General features: G+C 43.0%; 1 protein-coding gene across 4 annotated transcripts in view; it reads left to right on the forward strand.

Annotated features, from left to right (window-relative positions):
* The window catches only part of NFXL1 (nuclear transcription factor, X-box binding like 1), a 91,043-nt gene that overhangs the window by 25,576 nt on the left and 45,601 nt on the right, over positions 1 to 19,866 (forward strand). For all 4 annotated transcript variants that reach the window (XM_073342116.1, XM_073342117.1, XM_073342114.1 and 1 more), the window contains 3 exons: positions 11,574 to 11,694; positions 16,035 to 16,191; positions 17,124 to 17,215. In XM_073342116.1, the coding sequence (XP_073198217.1) occupies positions 11,574 to 11,694; positions 16,035 to 16,191; positions 17,124 to 17,215 (370 nt within the window). The remainder of the gene's footprint in view (positions 1 to 11,573; positions 11,695 to 16,034; positions 16,192 to 17,123; positions 17,216 to 19,866) is intronic.

A 19,866-nucleotide genomic window follows, 5' to 3' on the forward strand; every position in this document is an offset into this window, starting at 1 on the left:
CAGACACACCACCACTACAGCAGCGCCAATGTAAAGTTGTAGTGTAGACCTGCCCTTCGAGACACCCAGAGCATGGAATTGTGTCCCTGACTATCCTGGCTAATGCCATTGAAGGACCTATCCTCCATGAACTTATCCAATTCTTTTTTGAATGCAGTTACCCTTTTGACCTTCACAACATCCCCTGGCAACAAGATCCACAGGTTGACTGTACGTTGTATAAAGAAGTACAGTAACTCTTCGTTTAACATTGTAGTTATGGTCCTGAAAAATGCGACTTTAAGCAAAATGATGTTAAGCGAATCCAATTTCCCCATAAGAATTAATGTAAATAGGGGAGGTTAAGGTCTTGTGAAAAAAAATTTCCTGGAAAAGACTACACACACACAGTATAAGTTTTAAACAAACAATTTAATACGGGTACACCGCGATGATTGTGAACCTTGGTTGAGGTGGTGAAGTCAGAGGGTTGGATATTTCCCAGGGGATGCCTTACTGCTAAATGATGAACTAGCAGTTGGCTGAGCCCTCAAGGGTTAACTCGTTGTTAATGTAGCCTCACACTCTACAAGGCAGCACGAGCTCAGTGGTTTGAGCATTGGCCTGCTAAACCCAAGGTTGTGAGTTCAATCCTTGAGGGGGCCATTTGGGATCTGGGACAAAAATTGGGGATTGGTCCTGCTTTAAGCAGGGGGTTGGACTAGATGACCTCCTGAGGTCACTTCCAACCCTGGTATTCTATAATTCTATGAATGGAGAGAGGGGAGACAGCATGGCAGACAGACACACACCGTGTGTATGTCTGTGTGAGAGAGAGAGAAATGTGCATTGCTCCTTTGAGGGTATGTCTACACTATGAAATTAGGTCGATCTTATAGAAGTAGATTTTTAGAAATCTATTTTATACAGTTGATTGCATATGTCCACACTAAGCGCATTAAGTCGGCAAAGTGCATCCTCACTACCGTGGCTAGCGTCAACTTTCGGAGTGTTGCACTGTGGGTAGCTGTGCCACAGTTCCCTCAGTCTCCGCTGCCCATGGAATTCTGGGTTGAGCTCCCAATGCCTGATGAGGCAAAAAGATTGTCGCAGGTGGTTTTGGGTATGTGTCATCAGTCGCCCCTCCCTCCATGAAAGCAACAGCAGACCATCGTTTCGCACCTTTTTTCCACACAGACGCTGTACTGCTGTCAGCAGACAGTGCAGTAGGACTGCTAACCGTCGTCATCCACAGCTTCCACTGCAACTCTGCTCTACTGGTGCCATGAATCCACCTCCCAGGTCCTCTTGTCGTTCTGTATAAATATCTATACTTGTGGCATCCGTCGTCATCACGGCTTCCGCTGCAGCTCTGCTCTCCTGCAGACGCAATACCAGAGCAAGCATGGAGCCCACTCAGCTCATCGCTGCTGTTATGAGCATTGCAAACACCTCGCACGTTATCCTGCAGTATGTGCAGAACCTGCAAAAGCAGGTGAGGAGGCGACGACCTCACGATCACGATAGTGATGAGGACATGGACACAGACTTCTCTCAAAGCACAGACCTTGGCAATTTGGACATCATGGTGGTAATGGGGCAGGTTCATGCTGTGGAACGCTGATTCTGGGCCCGGGAAACAAGCACAGACTGGTGGGACCACATAGTGTTGCAGGTCTGGGATGATTCCCAGTGGCTGCGAAACTTTCGCATGCGTAAGGGCACTTCCATGGAACTTTGTGACTTGCTTTCCCCTGCCCTGAAGCGCAAGAATACCAAGATGAGAGCAGCCCTCACAGTTGAGAAGCGAGTGGCGATAGCCCTGTGGAAGCTTGCAACGCCAGACAGCTACCAGTCAGTCGGGAATCAATTTGGAGTGGGCAAATCTACTGTGGGGGCTGCTATGATCCAAGTAGCCAATGCAGTCACTGAGCTGCTGCTATCAAGGGTAGTGACTCTGGGAAATGTGCAGGTCATAGTGGATGGCTTTGCTGCAATGGGGTTCCCAAATTCTGGTGGGGCGATAGATGGAACGCATATCCCTATCTTGGGACCGGACCACCTTGGCAGCCAGTACATAAACGGCAAGGGGTACTTTTCAATGGTGCTGCATGCACTGGTGGATCGCAAGGGACGTTTCACCGATATCAATGTGGGATGGCCGGGAAAGGAGCATGACGCTCGCATCTTCAGGAACTCTGGTCTGTTTGAACAGCTGCAGGAAGGAACTTACTTCCCAGACCAGAAAATTATTATTGGGGATGTTGAAATGCCTATAGTTATTCTTGGGGACCCAGCCTACTCCTTAATGCCTTGGCTCATGAAGCCATACACAGGCACCCTGGACTGAAGTAAGGAGCAGTTCAACTATAGGCTGAGCAAGTGCAGAATGGTGGTAGAATGTGCATTTGGATGTTTAAAAGCTCGCTGGTGCAGTTTACTGACTAGGTTAAACCTCAGCGAAACCAATATTCCCATTGTTACTGCTGTGTACTCCACAATATCTGTGAGAGTAAGGGGGAGAGATTTATAGCAGGGTGGGAGGTTGAGGAAAATGGCCTGGCGGTCGATTACACACAGCCAGACACCAGGGTGATGAGAAGAGCATAACTGGGCGCCCTGCGCATCAGAGAAGCTTTGAAAACTTTTCATGACTGGCCAGGCTACGGTGTGACAGTTCTGTTTTGTTTCTCCTTGATGAAAACCCACCCCCTTGGTTCACTCTACTTCCCTGTAAGCCAACCGACCTCTCCCCATTGATCACCGCTTTCAGAGGCAATAAAGTCATTATTGTTTCAAAATCATGCATTCATTATTAATTCATCACACAAATAGGGGGAAAACTCGCAAGGTAGCCTGGGAGGGGTGCGTGAGGAGGGAAGCACTGGGTGGGGTGGTGGATGAGGGGAGGCGGGAAGGACAAGGCCACACTACAGTTCAAAACTTATTGAATGCCAACCTTCTATTGCTTGGGTAATCCTCTGGGGTGGAGTGGCTGGGTGCCCGTAGCACCTTCTTCCCCCCCCCCCCATGTTCTTGGGCGTTTGGCTGAGGAGGATATGGAACTTGGGGAGGAGGGCAGGCAGTTATACAGGGGCTGCAGCGGCGGTCTGTGCTCCTGCTGCTTTTCCTGCAGCTCCACCAGATGCCTGAGCATGTCACTTTGCTCCCCCATTAGCCTCAGCATTGCAACCTGTCTCCTCTCATTGCGCTCCTCCCTCCTCTCATCGCGTTCATTTAACGCTTTCCTGGACTCTGCCTCCACTCATTCTGCTGAGCTCTTTCAGTGTGGGAGAACTGCATGAGCTCTGAGAACATTTCATTGCGAGTGCATTTTTTTCACATTCTAATCTGCGCTAGCCTCTGGGACGGAGATTACAGGGGGAGCGTAGAAATATTTGCAGCTGTGGGAGGAAAAAGGGGAGAGTAATATTTGAAAAGATACATTTTAGAGAACAAAGACAAGACTATTTCACACTGAATCAAGCGATTCACATTACATAGCACATGTGCTTTTGGTACAAGGTCGCATATTGCCTCTTACATTGAGTGCCTGTCGGTTTGGTGTGAGACATCACACACAGTTGGCTGGGCAACAGAATTAGGCTTGCAGACAGTCATGGTAAGGCAAAGGGTTCAGCCTCTTCAACCTTCATAACATGGAACGGTTTCAAACAGCAGCGCTCTCCTTTCCCATATCAAACAAAGTCCATTGGGTTAGCCATTTAAAAGGAGGGGCTGCTGTTTTAGGGTGAATGTGCAGCACAACTGAACTCCCCCCAATTCTCTGGGATAATCTCTTCACACCCACACCCCGCCCCCCCCCAACCGCATGGCTAGTATCAGGGAAGATCCCTGTCGGCCGAACACGAACAGCTCACCATGAACGGGCCTTCTCCCACTGCGTGGCTAACAGCGGGGATGATTTCTTTTCAGCCAAAGGCAAACAGCCCAGCAGAAACAGGCACCCTCTGAATGTCCCCTTAAACAAATTTCCTGTATTTCAACCAGGTGACCATGAATGATATCACTCTCCTGAGGCTAACACAGAGTGTACCTCCGGGAGAGCTTCATGGAGATGTCCCTGGAGGATTTCTACTCCATCCCCAGACAGGCTTTTCCAATAGCTATACTCGCTGTGAATGCATCCAAAGTCTTCAGAGCAAATTAATCATTAAACATGCTTGCGTTTAAACCCTGTATTCTGTTTACAAAGGTACACTCACCAGAGGTGCCTTCTCTGGCTTCATGGTCCGGGAGCACACCTTGGGAGGGTATTGGCTCCAGAGTGATGAACAGTTCCTGGCTGCTGGGGGAAAAGAGATTCTCCGCTTGCCTGCTGTGCACTATCCTCAACCACCACCACCACCTCCTCATCTTCCTCATCCACACAATCCTCATCCCTATTGCGTGAGACTCCCCCCTTGCAGGTGTCCACGGGTAGTGGTAGGGGCCCACCTAGAATTGCATGCAGCTCATCATAGATGCGGCATGTATGGGGCTCTGACCCGGAGCGACGGTTTGCATCCTTTGGTTTTTGGTAGGCTTACCTCCGCTCCTTAATTTCACACGGCACTGCTGTGTGTCCCTGTTGTAGCCTCTGTCCGTCATGCCCTTGGAGGTTTTGGCAAATATATTGGCATTTCGTCTTTTGGAACGGAGTTCTGCCTGCATGGATTCTTCTCCCCAATGGTGATCAGATCCAGTACCTCCCGTTCGGTCCATGCTGGAGCTCTTTTGCAGTTCTGGGACTCCATGGTCACCTGTGCTGATCAGCTCGCCATGCTGGCCAAACAGGAAATGAAATTCAAAAGTTCCTGGCCCTTTTCCTGTCTATCTGGCCAGTGCATCTGAGTTGATAGTGCCGTCCAGAGTGGTCACAATGGAGCACTCTGGGATAGCTCCCAGAGGCCAATACCATCGAATTGCGTCCACACTACCCCAAATTCGACCCAGCGAGGTTGATTTTAGCGCTACTCCCCTCGCCGGGGAGGAGTACAGAAATCAATTTTAAGAGCCCTTTAAGTCGACAAAACAGGTTTGGTCGTGTGGACAGGTGCAGGGTTAAATCGAACTAACGCTGCTAAATTCGACCTAAACTCGTAGTGTAGACCAGGGCTGAGTACGCTGACCCCACTCTTAAGTAAACTGCCCTTTTAAGATAATCAGCAAGCTGAGACAGCAGTTGCTGCTAGGAAGCGCCCTCCGTCCTGAGCCCTGTCGTGTGTGTCCCCTTGCTCTATGGAAGAAAGGGTAAGCAGGGTGCAGGAACAGGACAGAGGGGAACACCCTGACTTTAGTCCCTCTTCTCTCTCCCGCCCCCTTCGCCCCTCCCCCCCCCACACACAAACACACTCTTCCTCCCCCACACGGCAAGCAGGAGGTTCTGGAGAGCAGCTCCAAGGCAGAGGGCAGGAGCAGCACATGGCAGTGCGGAGAGGGACAGCTCAACTGTCTGCAATTGATAGCCTGCTGGGCCCGCCCAGGGAACTTAGGGGAATGGGGAGCTGATGGGGGGACTGCCTGTCCACCCTGGTTCCAAGCCCCCACCAGCTAGCTGCAACAGGCTGCTCTTCCTGCAAGCAGTGGACAAAGCAGGCTGCTGCCGAACAACGTTATAAGGGAGCATTGCACAACTTTAAACGAGCATGTTCCCTAATTGATCTGCAACGTAACAAGGATATTGGATATTAGGAAAAACTTTTTCACTAGGAGGGTGGTGAAGCACTGGAATGGGTTACCTAGAGAGGTGGTGGAATCTCCTTCCTTAGAAGTTTTTAAGGTCCGGCTTGACAAAGCCCTGGCTGGGATGATTTAATTGGGGATTGGCCCTGCTTTGAGCAGGGGGTTGGACTAGATGACCTCCTGAGGTCCCTTCAAACCCTGCTATTCTATGAAACAATGTTAACCGGGACGACTTTAAGTGAGGAGTTACTGTATTTTTGTTTGTTTTTTAAATCTGCTGCCTGTTAATTTAATTGGTTCTTGTATTATGTGAAGGGGTAAATAACACTTTCACTTTCTCCATACCAGTCCTGATTTTATTGGTCTCCGCTCTTAGTCCTCTCTTTTTCAAGATGAAAAGTGCAAGTCTTTTTAATCTCTCCAAATATGGAAGCTGTTCCATACCCCTAACCATTTTTGTTGCCCTCCTCTGTACTTTTTCCAATTCTAATGTGTCTTTTTTGAGATGGGGAGATCAGAGATGCACACCGTGTTCAAGGTGTGGACATATCATGCATTTATATAGTGCCATTATAATTTCTGTCCTCTTATCTGTCCCTTTCCTAATGGTTCCTAACATTTTTAGCTTTTTTAACTGCTGCTACACATTGAGCAGATATTTTCAGAGAACTGTCCACGATTACTCCAAGATCTTTTTTTTGAGTGGTAACACCTAATTTAGAGCCTATCATTTTGTATGTGTAATTGGGTTTAGTTTTCCAACATGCATTACTTAGCTTTTTCAACACTGAATTTCATCTGCCATTTTGTTGCCCAATCACTCAGTGTAGCGTGATCCCTTTGTAACTCTTCACATTTAGCTTTAAACTTAATTATTTTGAATAATTGTCAAAGGCTTTTTGAAAATCTAAGTATACTGTACGCACTGGATCACCCTTGTCCACATGCTTGTGGACACCCCCTCCCCCTTAAAGAATTCTAAAAGATTTCCCTTTGCAAAAGCCATGTTGACTGTTTTTTCCACATATTGTGTTCATCTATGTATCTGGTAATTCTGTACTTAAGTATAGGTTTCCATCAGTTTGCCTGGTACTGCAGTTAGGATTAATAGCCTGTAGTTGCCAGGATCCCCTCTGGAGGCTTTTATAAAAATTGGTATTACATTAGCTATCTTCCAATCATTTCATACAGAGGCTAATTTAAGTGATGGGTTGTACAATTCCATATCAGAGCTCCTTCAGAACTCTTGGGTGAAAGAAAAAGACAAGAACAATAACAAATGATCTGGCAGCTTTTATCATTATTAAGCTGTCTCTCTTATATTGACTAGAGTCTGCAGTCTGTCAGAGCTATCTCTGTGTGTGATGTGCCTCTCAGAAGGAATATAGCATTAGCCTGAACTTCAGCTCAGTTATAGTTCAGCTTGCAGGTTCATTGTTATGGTGTGCTGCTAGGTTCCAAAACTGTGGAAACCCTAATTTTGTTCTGTGGGGGAAAAACAGGGTGTTACTGCTACCTCAGTAGTTTGTACTAGTGCAGCCAAATTGCAGAAAATAAGTTGTGCAAACCATTTTATATTTTTTTTAAAACAGTAAGCGAATAATAGTTAAGGCTATGTTTTAGTCATGGGTATTTTTGGTAGTCATGGACAGGTCACGGGCCGTAAACAAAAATTCATGGACCTGTGACCTGTCCATGACTTTTACTAAAAATACCCACCCTGACTAAAACTTGGGTGGGTGGAGGCGATCCGGGGGTGCTGTGGGTGCTGGGCGGGGTGGCCTGGGACTCCTGCTGGTGCTGGGGGGAGGGGTTGGTGGGGCTGGCAGGGGCTTCCTACTCGGTTCATGTCCCTGCAGCTCCTAGGCGACGAAGGCAGGGGCCATACAGGGGCTCCGCTGCTTCTGCCCCAAGTGCTGGCTGTGGGCTCAGGCAGCGCATGGTGCGGAGACCCCTCCGCTGCCTAGGAGCTGCAAGGGAGCCATGCCAGTGAGAACTGGGGAGTCCCTCACCCGAAGGTAAGCGCCCCCTGCAGTCCTCCGCCCCCTGCAGTCCTCCGCCCCCTGCCCCTAGCCCTGAGCACTCGCCCACACACCCAAACTGCTGCTGCTGGCCCTGCGGCTGCCCAGCTCAGGCAGCCCTTGAGCCGCACCAGCCACTGTAGAAGTCATGGAGGTCACGGAAAGTAATGGAATCCATGACAGACTCTTAGCCTTAATAATAGTGCATACAATAATTAGTCTGTTATGTTATAGACTCTTTAACTTTTGGCTTAAATTGAATAATAAAAATCCAATGTGACTGATACGTCTTGCAGCCTGGTTAAAATTATTTTATACTAATATCATATTCCACTTTCTATTGCCTGTCATCACATAGTATGTGGATGTCCAGGGAAAAACACATGAGGCAGAAGCGAAACTTTGAGATCTGATCATTTATAGGTGCTGTGAAATAAGAATAAAATTCATATGCCAGTTCTGATTTATCAGAATAGTATCGTAGTCACATGAACACATTCGTGTCACATGTTAATGTCTTCTACTATAACTTAGTAATTGTTAAAACAGCATATCTAGATTTACTAATATATGTGCATACACTAAATTTTATACACCAAAACCTCTAAAATATGTTAGTAAAAAAGTGTGTGTGTATGTGTGTATACACACACACACACACACACACACCCAATATATATTTCCATAATGGCCACTTCCTTTCAGAAAGCCTTTGAACTCCTTACGTTTTTACAGCAATGTCATAAAATGAGGTTTGGCCTTAAAGTTTTATTGTTCTCTGGATGGCTAAAACACGGGTTGTTTAATTTATGAATTAAGGAATGTTGTGAGATTACTTCTTAAATTAATTAATTCCTTTGCACATTAAGAGATGCATTAGTGGCTGTGTTGGGACCAATAGTGTTTGCTGAAAGATGATAAATTCTCCAAAACAATTTTGGAGACGTTTATTTTGCAGACACTTGGGTTTATGGTCTCATTTTGCTGTCCAAATTTAATTGTAGCTTCTTTATGTGGGAAAAGTTTGTTCCTTTTAGTATTATTTGTGTAGGTTTCTCTGTCAATGTGTAGCTGCTTCTGTGTCACAAATTGAGAGCTCTGTTTTGATACTAAGTATATTTTAAGACATTTTTGGAGCGTTAAATCTTGTTTCCAACTTTATTAGTGTAGTGTTTTAACACAGACTTATTCAAAGTGTTAAATAGAAATATAAACAAAGAGAACTGGGAATAAAGAACAGGAGGCCATTCATTTATGGTTTGGAATGTGTGGAGACTTTAAGTGGCCTTTTCTTTTTCTTGCCTGACAACCATGCATTTTTGTTTGAAGGGAACAAGATAACATTCATGTAGTTAGAAAACTGCTAGTTCAGGATGCAGGGAAGGATATTAAAATGGTTTAGAACATTTTCAGTTGAAAATAACTTGGTCTAAAATCAGGTCTTCAAGTTTTAATGCATTATTCTAGTGTAAGCTATTTCATAGTATCATTACCTTATAACTGCAGAGTAAAAGAATATCAGGATGTCTATTTTGCTTCAGTTTTCACTAAAGAAAGGTTAATTGTGAATATGACCAGATAATTAACACAATATGCATTAACAAAGGGAAAGGAAAGCAAGTCAAAATAGGGGGGGAATAATAGGTTAAAGAATATTTAGGTAAGGTAGATGTATTCAAATTGGCAGAGTCTGATAAAATTGATCCTACAGGACTTAAGGAACTAGCTGAAGCAATCTTGGAACCATTAACAATTGTCGTTGAGAACTCAGGGAGAACAGATGAGTTCCTAGAGAACTAGAGAAGGGCCAATATACTACCAAGCTTTAAAAAGGGGAACAAAGAGGACCTGGAGAATTATAGACCTGTGAGACCTGGAAAGATCTGGAACAAATTATTAAACAGGTCCGTTTTCTAGCACTGACAAGAGGTAGTGTTAAACAAGTGTTAAACATTTGTGCTGGAAATGGCCCAACTTGATTATCATACAGATTGTAAGGAGAGTGATCACTTTAGATAAGCTATTACCAGCAGGAGGGTGGGGTGGGGGGAGGTATTTTTTCATGCTTTGTGTGTATAAAAAGATCTTCTACACTTTCCACAGTATGTATCCGATGAAGTGAGCTGTAGCTCACGAAAGCTTAAGCTCAAATAAATTGGTTAGTCTCTAAGGTGCCACAAGTACTCCTTTTCTTTTTGCGAATACAGACTAACATGGCTGTTACTCTGAAACCTGTTAAACAAGGAGTGATTCCTCGAGTATTTTTTGTTCGTTCTTTCTTTTTTACACTGTTCCCTAATGTAGGTGTGTTCTTCCTACCTAAACCATGTAAACTTTATTTTCACTTTTAAATTATAAAAACATCATGGTGCTGAATGCAAGAGTAACTGCAGAGTTAACACTCTTGATGCTCTGTGCACTGAGAGAGGGAGGAGCACTGACCTCAGGAATACCACTGTTTTAATGAGTGCAAGACAGATGAGAAAATGCTGCAAACCTTGGCAAAGTACTTTTTATGCATTAGCATGGTACTGTTTGCTGCCCTCTTTTGTTGACAGCAAAAATGTCCTTCCCAAAGAAAATGGCACTGGTCCCTTTCATCACTAACTTGGGTGTGTCCGTTTCTGCTGCTGCATAACTGATAGGGCAGTTCCAGAATCTTTTGCATGCACAATGGCTATCACCTGTTCTTCATGGAAAGGTGCATTTGTCAGCTGAAAAGTGACGGAAGTAGGCAGAAATATGAATGACCCTCTGAAGTATGTATTAAACATAGGAATGCAAAATGTGGAAAGCCCCAAATGTGTCAAATCTCGTATCTGCCCCTTCCATTTTTCTAGAAATGCTAGTATTTGTCCCCATTGATGCAAATATTTAAATAAGTTGTACACGCATTATCCAGAGTCTGAGGTGTAGTCTTGCCATAGAGCTTTTAATTTTTTATAAAAACTGGACACTTGCATATCCTTTTTGGGCAGTTTGTGTTGTCAGTGAGAGGACTCCTGATTCTAGAAATATTGCATCTCTAATACCATTGAGACAGCCAGGATTATCCGCAAAGTTATATCCCCATTAATGGTTTTAAACTATACATATTTTTTCATAAACTTAACAAGAAAATGGAGTTACAGATATTGGGTGAAAACCTGAATCTTTCCATCTCTGCATCTGCTTTCTTATGCAATTGATGTCAGGAGTGGCACAGACAATAAAACTTTACATTTGGTATTTGATAAATAAAATGAGTGGAAGAGTCTTAAAAAAAGATGTTTTAACCTTTTCTGATCTTTACCTTTTTAATTTTGAAATATTTATTAGTATTTCCTAATATGAATCATTTAAAAAGGAGGAAGACTTATTAGATAGGTGCATTTTATCAGCCTCTGTGCAGTTAAGCAACAAATTTGCATTTTTGTCAAGCATGATAAAAGTTGCAAAATGGCATCTTATAAATGTCAGAAATCTGATTTTCTTTGTTGACCTTTCAGAAATTGATGAAAGGCTATAATCTGTCTTCACATTCATAAGAGTCTGTGAAATATAAATAGCATTATGTAAATGCCATTTGGTCAGGATGACTTGTCTTGCATTGATAATACTGCCTTCCATTTTAAGTCTACAAATTGAACTTTTCTTTCTTGGATAGTAGTTATATCACTATAGAACAGTCAAACTTAATGTTTGTTTCAAACATCTGAAATTGTCTCTTCAAATTAGTTCTTGAAACTTTGAATCGAGATGCAAGTGTAACATCAGGTTTTTTTTCTTCAGACCATGCAGCATAGACAGATTAGTACAAAAAGGTTCCCAAATTCAGAATTGTGGTGATTACCATTTTAGAAGCAATGGGATATTTTGACTATCACTCTGTTCATGTATTTGTTTTAGGTAGTTGCTACCCATGCCCAGAGACTGTAGATGTGTTGTGCAATTGCGGTAAAACTGTTCTCAAAGTACCCTGTGGCAGAGAACGTAGCACCAAGCCTCCAAAATGCAAAGAGCTGTGCAGGTTGGTACAGAAGACTTATGCGCACACATTAATTTCCAGTTCTTTGGATGACTTGAAGGATTTGAATGCATCTAAATACTTACTTGCTGCTATTTCTGTGAGGGATGCATTATGTCAGATTTATGGTATGTAAGACCATTGTCTTCCCAGGATTGTTTTTGTACTCCTCTGTACCAGATGATTGCACCAATGTCCTTTGCACTCTGATTCCCCCTTTAGTTGGCTGGCTCTTATTCTTCTGTCCTCAGAAGACTGCATCTCTTTGGAGCTCAACAATTCTCCTTCTTAATTGGTCAGAGTTGTTGATGTTGAGGAGTAAAGGCCTTGTTCTCATTTTTACAGTTGAAGTATGGTTTTAGTGGCTTATACTTTGCACTACTGAAATCTTTTCATTTGCCAATAGAGCTGGCATTTAAAAAAAATCTGTATATGATATGAAAGTACACTGAAATCAGTGGTCTTTGGGTATGGGAAGAGGAAAACACACTGAAATCCATAGAAAATGTATTTTATTGATTTGAATGTGCTCGTTTTAAAGCTTAATAGCTTGATAGGCTTTTGTGTGGCATAGGCCTGAAAACAATTTGGTCAGCTATCTTTGTTCAAGGAAAACAGTTTTAATAATTAAGTACATGTATATTTAAATGGTTTAATGGTTCTATTGAGTTGTTAAAGATCCAGCTTGACTGTCTCACTATGAAGTTAAAATAAATAATGTTAAAGGAAAATTATTTGCTTGCAGTTATTTTTTTCAGTCCTCTTCTACCATTATGGAACAGTGCAGGACATACAGTGTCATGGCTCTACCTCAAAGAGGCAAAGAATCTGTCAAACTATAAATAAGGTCACAGTCCTGCCTTCTTAGGAAGTGTCTTTCTGCAGGAGAGTTAGAGAACTGAAGGGAAGAGATTTAAGTATATAAGGGAGCATCTCATCTTATGGAAAAAGAGTGAGATGTAGTATGGGAGAGACAGTGACACAAGAAATTGCCAATGAGTAACTTCTTTTGTACATCACTCTTCTTTTACCCCAGCAGTAGGGACAGTCACTGACACACAGCAAACTTTATAGCACTACCATATGAAAGAGATCTTAACTTATTACCCTGTGAAGAACTGCGTCTGAAGGAACAGTTTTCAGATATGGACAGATCTGGATTGACAGCACTTTACCACTTGTAGAGAAGACTGCACTGCTTCTTAAACACCTTTGAAATGAGGTCTTCAACTCTGTCTGGGGAGTGGCGATGACTAGCAGACTGATCTTTGACCAGTTTGTGACCCTGGTGTTTTACTTGCTCGTGGGCAAGCAAGATGCTGTCTGGTGGTGATGGATTTATGACCGTTCTCAAAATAATTGCTACACTTCTCTGAATGCTTGTGAATGAGACACAAAGAATGTCAACCTGTTTATCTGGGAAGTGAAGTCTGTCTGGGAAAAGCAGAATTTGGCAGAGTGGGAAAATGATAGTTTGATGTGATTCAAAGGTTGACCCAATCTGCCAACAGGCTCATCAGCTCCTGAAACCAGGGGTGTCTGTCTCACGAAGAGACTAACAGTATTATCTCTTCTTTGTCCTGTTTCACCACCTTAAGCACTGAGGGGAGCGGGAGGAGTAAGGTTGTGGGGAGCAGAATCTTGGCTCTTTGCCTAGTACTTTGGGCTAAAGATTAACATATTTGTGTGAGGCCCTGAGTGTACAGAGAGCAAGGAAGATAGATCAGTTTATTCTGTAACAGTCAATCACTGAAATTCCAGGATGCAGCATATTTGCTTGAAGCTGAGGGTAATGAAATGTCATTCACTGATTGTCAGTTGGTGTTAGCTGAACTGCCCTTCCAATTTTCCCCTGCAAATAGACTGCCTGAAGTGACAAGAAGTGACACTCTTTCCCAGATCCAGGAGAGGGATTCTGAAAGTAAGCGTGCACTTGGTCCCTGCTTGCTCAGCCTAGTTGCCAGGCTGAATCAGAAGGTACTTGTGAAAGTACAATACCTTTTGTGTCTGAAGGGCTAAGATGGTCTGAGACTCAAGTCAGCTGATGATCAGTCTCTGTGAAGGAACCAAGTCTGCTAGAGTGTGCGGGAATGCTGGTGCAAGTCATATCCTCGGACTGGTATCCATAGTCAGAAACTAGAAAAGGGTAGCAAAAGAAAGGTCCACCATGTTATCGGGTAAATTGGAACATCTAGAAAGGAAGGAAGAGACAGCTGGTGGAAAAGGAGATTTTTGGAGGAAGAGGCAGAATGCCATCTGGCCAGAGGGTAGTATTGTAGATGCTGAAAATAAACCCAGGATGTAGCTCACCACAGGATACAACGTGGTTCAGAAGAAAAAGAGAGGTTTTGACCAGATTATTTCACGTCTTGTGTCTTTTCAGTTGAGCCCTAAAGCCTATCTGGAGAAGTGTGTCCATTTGCCACTCTACTGTCCAGGATCAGAAGAGCCTGAAAGAAGCAAATGTGAACTGTCCTGATTGATTAGGAAGCCCTGGGTTACATGGTACTACAGAACCTTGTCCCATAACTGCTTCAACAGGGTTCTGATCAGGATGCCTTTGAGAGGGGGAAACAGGTATATCCTATACTGATCAAAATTGGCCACTAGAATTGCCAGGTTCTTGTGAAGCTCCAGGGGGATAGATGAAAAACTGAGGATTGAGAACAAACCACATGTGACAGATGTTAATCTTGTCATATAGTGCACTACTGGAAAGTGCTTAGATGCTACAGGGAAGAGGATGGTGTAAAAAACCTATATAGAACAGACTGAAGGAGTGAGGGACAAACTGGTAGTGTTTGTCAGTCGCGAGGTAGAGAACATTCCAGTGGCCCAGGTGGATGGGGACATGGAGATAAGTATCCTGAAGGTTAGCTGAGCAATGGAAACTTTCCTGTGGGGGTGGGGGGGTAGGAGACCTAAGGCTTCCATCCAAACCTTTCATTTGCACAAGTTCAGGAAGCAACTGCAAAACCTCATATTCCTGTGCTTGAAAGAGTAATGAAAGTAAAATACTGAGCTGACCTACCCCGATTGCCTATGGCAACTGATTGAATGGCTCTCTTATCCAGAAAATCTTAAATTTTTGATGGTTCATGAGGGTTTACAGGGATGGAGAGAAAGCACTAGTGAAAGTGCCCAAGAAGAGCATAACACTTTCAAGTTAATAGCTCATTCGGCTGTCCTGAGAAGAAGTGGCTGAAGTCCCTGAAGTGCCACGTTTGACTTTTCACTTAAAGCAAAGGTGGAAGCTGAGCCAGCCTGATCTCAGTAGAGCTGCTTACGTTGGTAGGCAGCAGAGGAGGTGATGGGGCTGCTGAAGTCTCTTGGGTGCAGCTTGTCTTGAGAAGAAGATGGTGGGGAAACGATGAAAGCAAAAGGCTGGTTTGCAAAAATGTGAGAAGTAGGCAGTGTCTAAATTGGAGTGGAAGGCGGAGGAAGATTGGTGATTAGAGTACTTGAGTGACAATTGAAATCTGCATTCAGTTCGTGTATCTCATTTTCTGTGGACCTTCCATGTCTGTTGCCCATTTATAAATTGGAGATCATTCTTCCCAATCATTGTGAGGATGAACTCATGAATCATCAGTGTTTTTTTGTGAGGTGCTTGGCTTCCACAGAGTTTGAGGCCATATAAGAACATAGTGGACAAACTGGGGTCTTGTTAGATTCTTTACCTTCTTGCTTCCTAATAGGTGGAGCTGGAAAACACTGTATGTGCTGGACTGTCTGTCTGTATTGGTATGGATGTTCTACAATGGTTAGTGCATCTTGGAACATATGTGAGAAGAAGCATTTCCCTGCAGTGTTTTGTTGGCCTTTGGAATTCACTGCCACAGGGGGCCCAGAGTCAAATATTATTGCTGGATAATTTTATGATTACTAAGCTCAGTGTAAATTTTTAATCCTGCTCAAGGTATAACGTGAAGAAAGGCATTTCCCTAATACATAGTTCTTTATAACTGGGTAGGTACATACATTCACTCACGCGTGCGTGTGTGTGTGTGTGTGTGTGTGTGTGTAAAAAAAATATTTTTTTTTAACCTTCCCCTGAAGTGGCTAATGGACTTGGTGGACCAGTGGTTTTTTCTAGTATGGCAAATCAGACATTATGTGTTTAAGGTCATTTTGAGTTAGTGAAATACATTGTGTGTGTGTGTGTGTGTGTGGCTTTATATAAGCATATTAAAGCACTGCTAAATATAACTGATCGGTTTTATTTAAAATTATTAAGTACAGTAAACTGTGCTCCCTAATTTTTTGTGATTGTATTAATGCATATACCCAGGGACTGCAGTTACATGTTTCATATTGTATTTGTTCTTGGTTTTCTACTTTAGTCGGCCACCAACCTGCCATCACCCCAGCCAAGAGAAACACAGTTGTCACTTTGGCCCTTGCCCTGCATGTCGTCAGTCCTGCCAGAAAGTGTTAAAGTGCGGTCACTTGTGTCCTGCTTCTTGCCACGATGAAGCTCTTGTGAAGCAAACTGGCTTGGTAAGACAATAGCCAGAAATGTATTAAGTACTAGCACTCTGCTTAACAAGAAAATGAACACTTCTGTCCCTGATTTTATGTTGGAAAGTATAGCTACTAGGAGTAAATATTTAGGGATCGATATGCTGCGTGATACTTAATTGAAAAATTAAGGTTCTGCTTCTACTTGCCTTGTTTAAAATCTAATTGCTTTTTATCCTGGCCATAACTGATACTCGATTCTTCATATATTTCCACAGGTAAATCTAGTCTTCCTTTTCTTTCCTCTTCCTCCCCCCACCCCATATTGTTTAAGTTTTTGTCAACAATTTTATTTAATATCTTGTTTGCTTTTAATATCAGCTGTCAACTTAATTTTTATTTGCCTCTGTTTAAAACTGATGGTTAGCTGGCAGGTATTTGCTAAACTATCATATTAGGAAGCAAAATAGGAAACTATGTTTCAAAATAGGAAACTCTACGTTGAAGCTTTCAGACCTTAAACTTCATGTGCAAAGTATAGTAAGAACTTCAAAGTAATCATACTCCTGGAGTAGAGTATTTTGAACAGGTGAGAATGTACTGTTAATTTTACTTGCCTTTCCTCTGTTGTTCAACATTTAGAATGATTTTATTAATTTTTGACTTGTCCTTGTCCTCAGGTTAAACAGTAAGGGAATGAAATCGTGACTTGTGGTATAATAAAGCCACTTGGCCTTCAGTCTCCTATTCTTAGCCATGACAGAAAATGAAATGATTATCCAGGCATGTACTGCATTCATGTCTTAGTTCTAGTAATAGAATTTCTTCAGTTGGGGGAAAATAGACCTGTTAGAACTAAGATTTTACCAGGCATTGTGGATATTTATAGCTAAACAGTTGACTCAGAGTTGTCGCCACAATTTATATAATGCAATAATATAAACACAGCAATGTATTTGTTTTGCTCTCAGCACCAACCTGCCGGGCCCTGGGAACAGCCATCTGAGCCAGCTTTTATTCAAACTGCATTACCTTGCCCCCCATGTCAGATTCCTTTACTAACGTAAGTATAAAAGGAGTTTTGCTTTGAAATTGTATCAAATTTTTCATTGCTATGTAATGTGTTTTTGAAGGCATCACTTTTTGTGCTTCAGAATTTTACAAGGTTTTGTACTGATGCAGCATGTCTGACTTACATTTTTGGTGGAAACATAGTATCTCTAAAGGCAGGGAATTTCTTTCGGTGGCCAATAGGTAGCATCTTAGAATGGTCTGCTCGATGCACTAAGGGATGGATAGGAAGAGTAAAATAAGTGCCTGATTTTAAAATCTGTATAAACAAATGCACAAAGCTGTGTTAAAAGAACATTTTACAGATAGGAGACTGAGGCACAGAGAGAGCAAAAATATCCACTAATTTTGGGTGTCCCATTTGAGACACGTAAGACTTTATTTTTCAGAGTATATAACATTATATAGCACTTCATGCTCAAAGGACTTCTCCCATTGACTTCACTTGCAGCTTTGAATGCCCAGCACTTCTGTAAATTAGAATCCAGTATCTTGTGTCAGTTACCCACAAAATGGGGAATTAGTGACCACCTTTGAAAAGTCTGGTTTAAATGATTTGACTAGCATCACATAGGAACTCTGTTGCAGAGGCTCTGATGATGTAAAAGATAGTACAGATACATTCTAATTCTCTGTGAAATTATGAACCTTCTGTATGTATCTTTTGACTCAATTTTGAATGTACATCCTCTTTGTCCTTCTCTATCAGTTTACCTCCATGTTGGACTGAAATTCCAACAGCATAGTGGGATAGGATTGCCAATAGAAGGTCATTAAATCTGAAGTGCCCTTCCATTGAAAAGGAATATCCCTAAACAGTACACTGTATCCCCATCAGGAGTTGGTTTATTGTGGGAAATGTAGTCTGGAAGTTACCTGGCAGGGTTCTGTGATCACCTGAGGAGTCTGATCCTGGGAGTCACCTGACGGGGACAGGAAGGTTATAAAAATACAGGAACTGCTCTCTTCAGGGTTCTCTTCAGCCATTTTTACTACCTCAGGATGATGGAAGCTACTGCAGGCTCTGGCAGAGGCAAGGGGACTGGAGAACCACCAATGCAGGTGGTCACTCCCAAGGAAAGGGTGAGCTACAGTGAAGGGAAATGCACGTAGAGTTTATTTTTTAAAGATCCATATATTTTTCATCTGAGTAATTAAAGAGCAAATAATGTCTTTGTGCAAAACGTGACGCATATAACATATACACAACTACAACATGCCTCTATCGAAAGTTACACAAGCCTTCTGGGTTATAGTTTATTTGATGGGATTCTGGGAGAGTATATTTTCCAGCTGTTGGGGTATCTTGGGGGGCCAGCATGGTCCTGGGGCCTAAGGCAGGTGGGCTACTCAGTAAGGTGTAGCAGACTGAGAATTGGTGTGCAGGAAATGTGCCACAGGGATGAAGGAAGGAAACAGTGATGTAACTTTCTGAGACCCAGGGAAGCTTAAAACACACAGGGATCCAGAGGTTGGGATTTCCTTCGTAGGAGTTTGGGCTCTCCCCGCTGGCAACCCACCACCAATCAGATACGTGATAGAGGCCAGGATAGAATCCATTTCTCCAGGGCAGCATTTAACTGCCTTTACCATGAAACCCTCCTTTGTCTTCCTGTAGTCTCCTGCCTCTTTCAATACTCACTTTCGAGTTTCTGGAACAAATGAAGCAGGGTCCTACAGACAACAGCCTCCTTCACTAAACAAGTATGATTTTTTTTTTTTACCTAGAGCAGCTCCATTTTGTGTGCTGAATGAGGCAGGGTTACAGTGGGGAAAAAAATAGTATGTGATTACATAGTGCATACACCCAAGGAGGGCAAATTCAGGTGGCACCAGCAACCTTAATTCTGGCATTTCTTAGTTTTTAAGCACTTGACTTTGCAAACTTAATGTTCTTTTAGACATTTTGTGTGTGTAATTTCCTAGCAAACTGGAAAACAAATCTGATCACGTGGCATCATACTGACACCAGCATGGTTCATCAGGTGGGTTGGAGCTTTTATATCCACCACACAGACGTGGCACTTGAACTATTGGAGTAATTAATAGTCATAAGGTAGTAATCTAAATGGACCAGCACTAGAGGGCGAATAAACACTTTTGTTACACCTTTGCTGATAGCAGAGAAATGACAAAACTCAGGAAAGTTGGGTTCCTTTCCAGGCTGGGGTAGAGGGCACACTACCCATGTCCCCCCAGTCTGACCTCTTCTGCCTTGTCCCAGTCTTGTCTGTTTCCCACTCCAGTTCCATTCTCTTCACCTAGCCAGTCCCACTGTCCACTCTTCAGGGTTCTCATCAAATCTGTCTCCTCTCACCACCTTCCACCACCGCTCTTTATCCCCAGTCTTCTTGCCTAGCTAGGCCCAGATTCTGTCCTGTCCCCCTCTCCAGGCTTCTAGTTCCAATTTCTTTTCCTCCCCACATTTTCAGAGGTTTATGACTTGGCCAAATTTGGATGGATTTTCATGGGGACAGCAAAATGCACATCCATGAAACACAGGTCACACCCCTGCAAAATTTCACATTCCTTCTCTAAAGCATGGGTCTGCAAGTGCTTTTCAAATAAAATATCAGAATTTTTTTTAGCATGGACAAAACATATTTTCCCTTTTTTCCATAGCCCTGTCCTTGAATTTCCCAG

This window comes from Lepidochelys kempii, chromosome 4 (assembly GCF_965140265.1).
Source record: "Lepidochelys kempii isolate rLepKem1 chromosome 4, rLepKem1.hap2, whole genome shotgun sequence".
Taxonomy (NCBI): Eukaryota; Metazoa; Chordata; order Testudines; family Cheloniidae; genus Lepidochelys; species Lepidochelys kempii.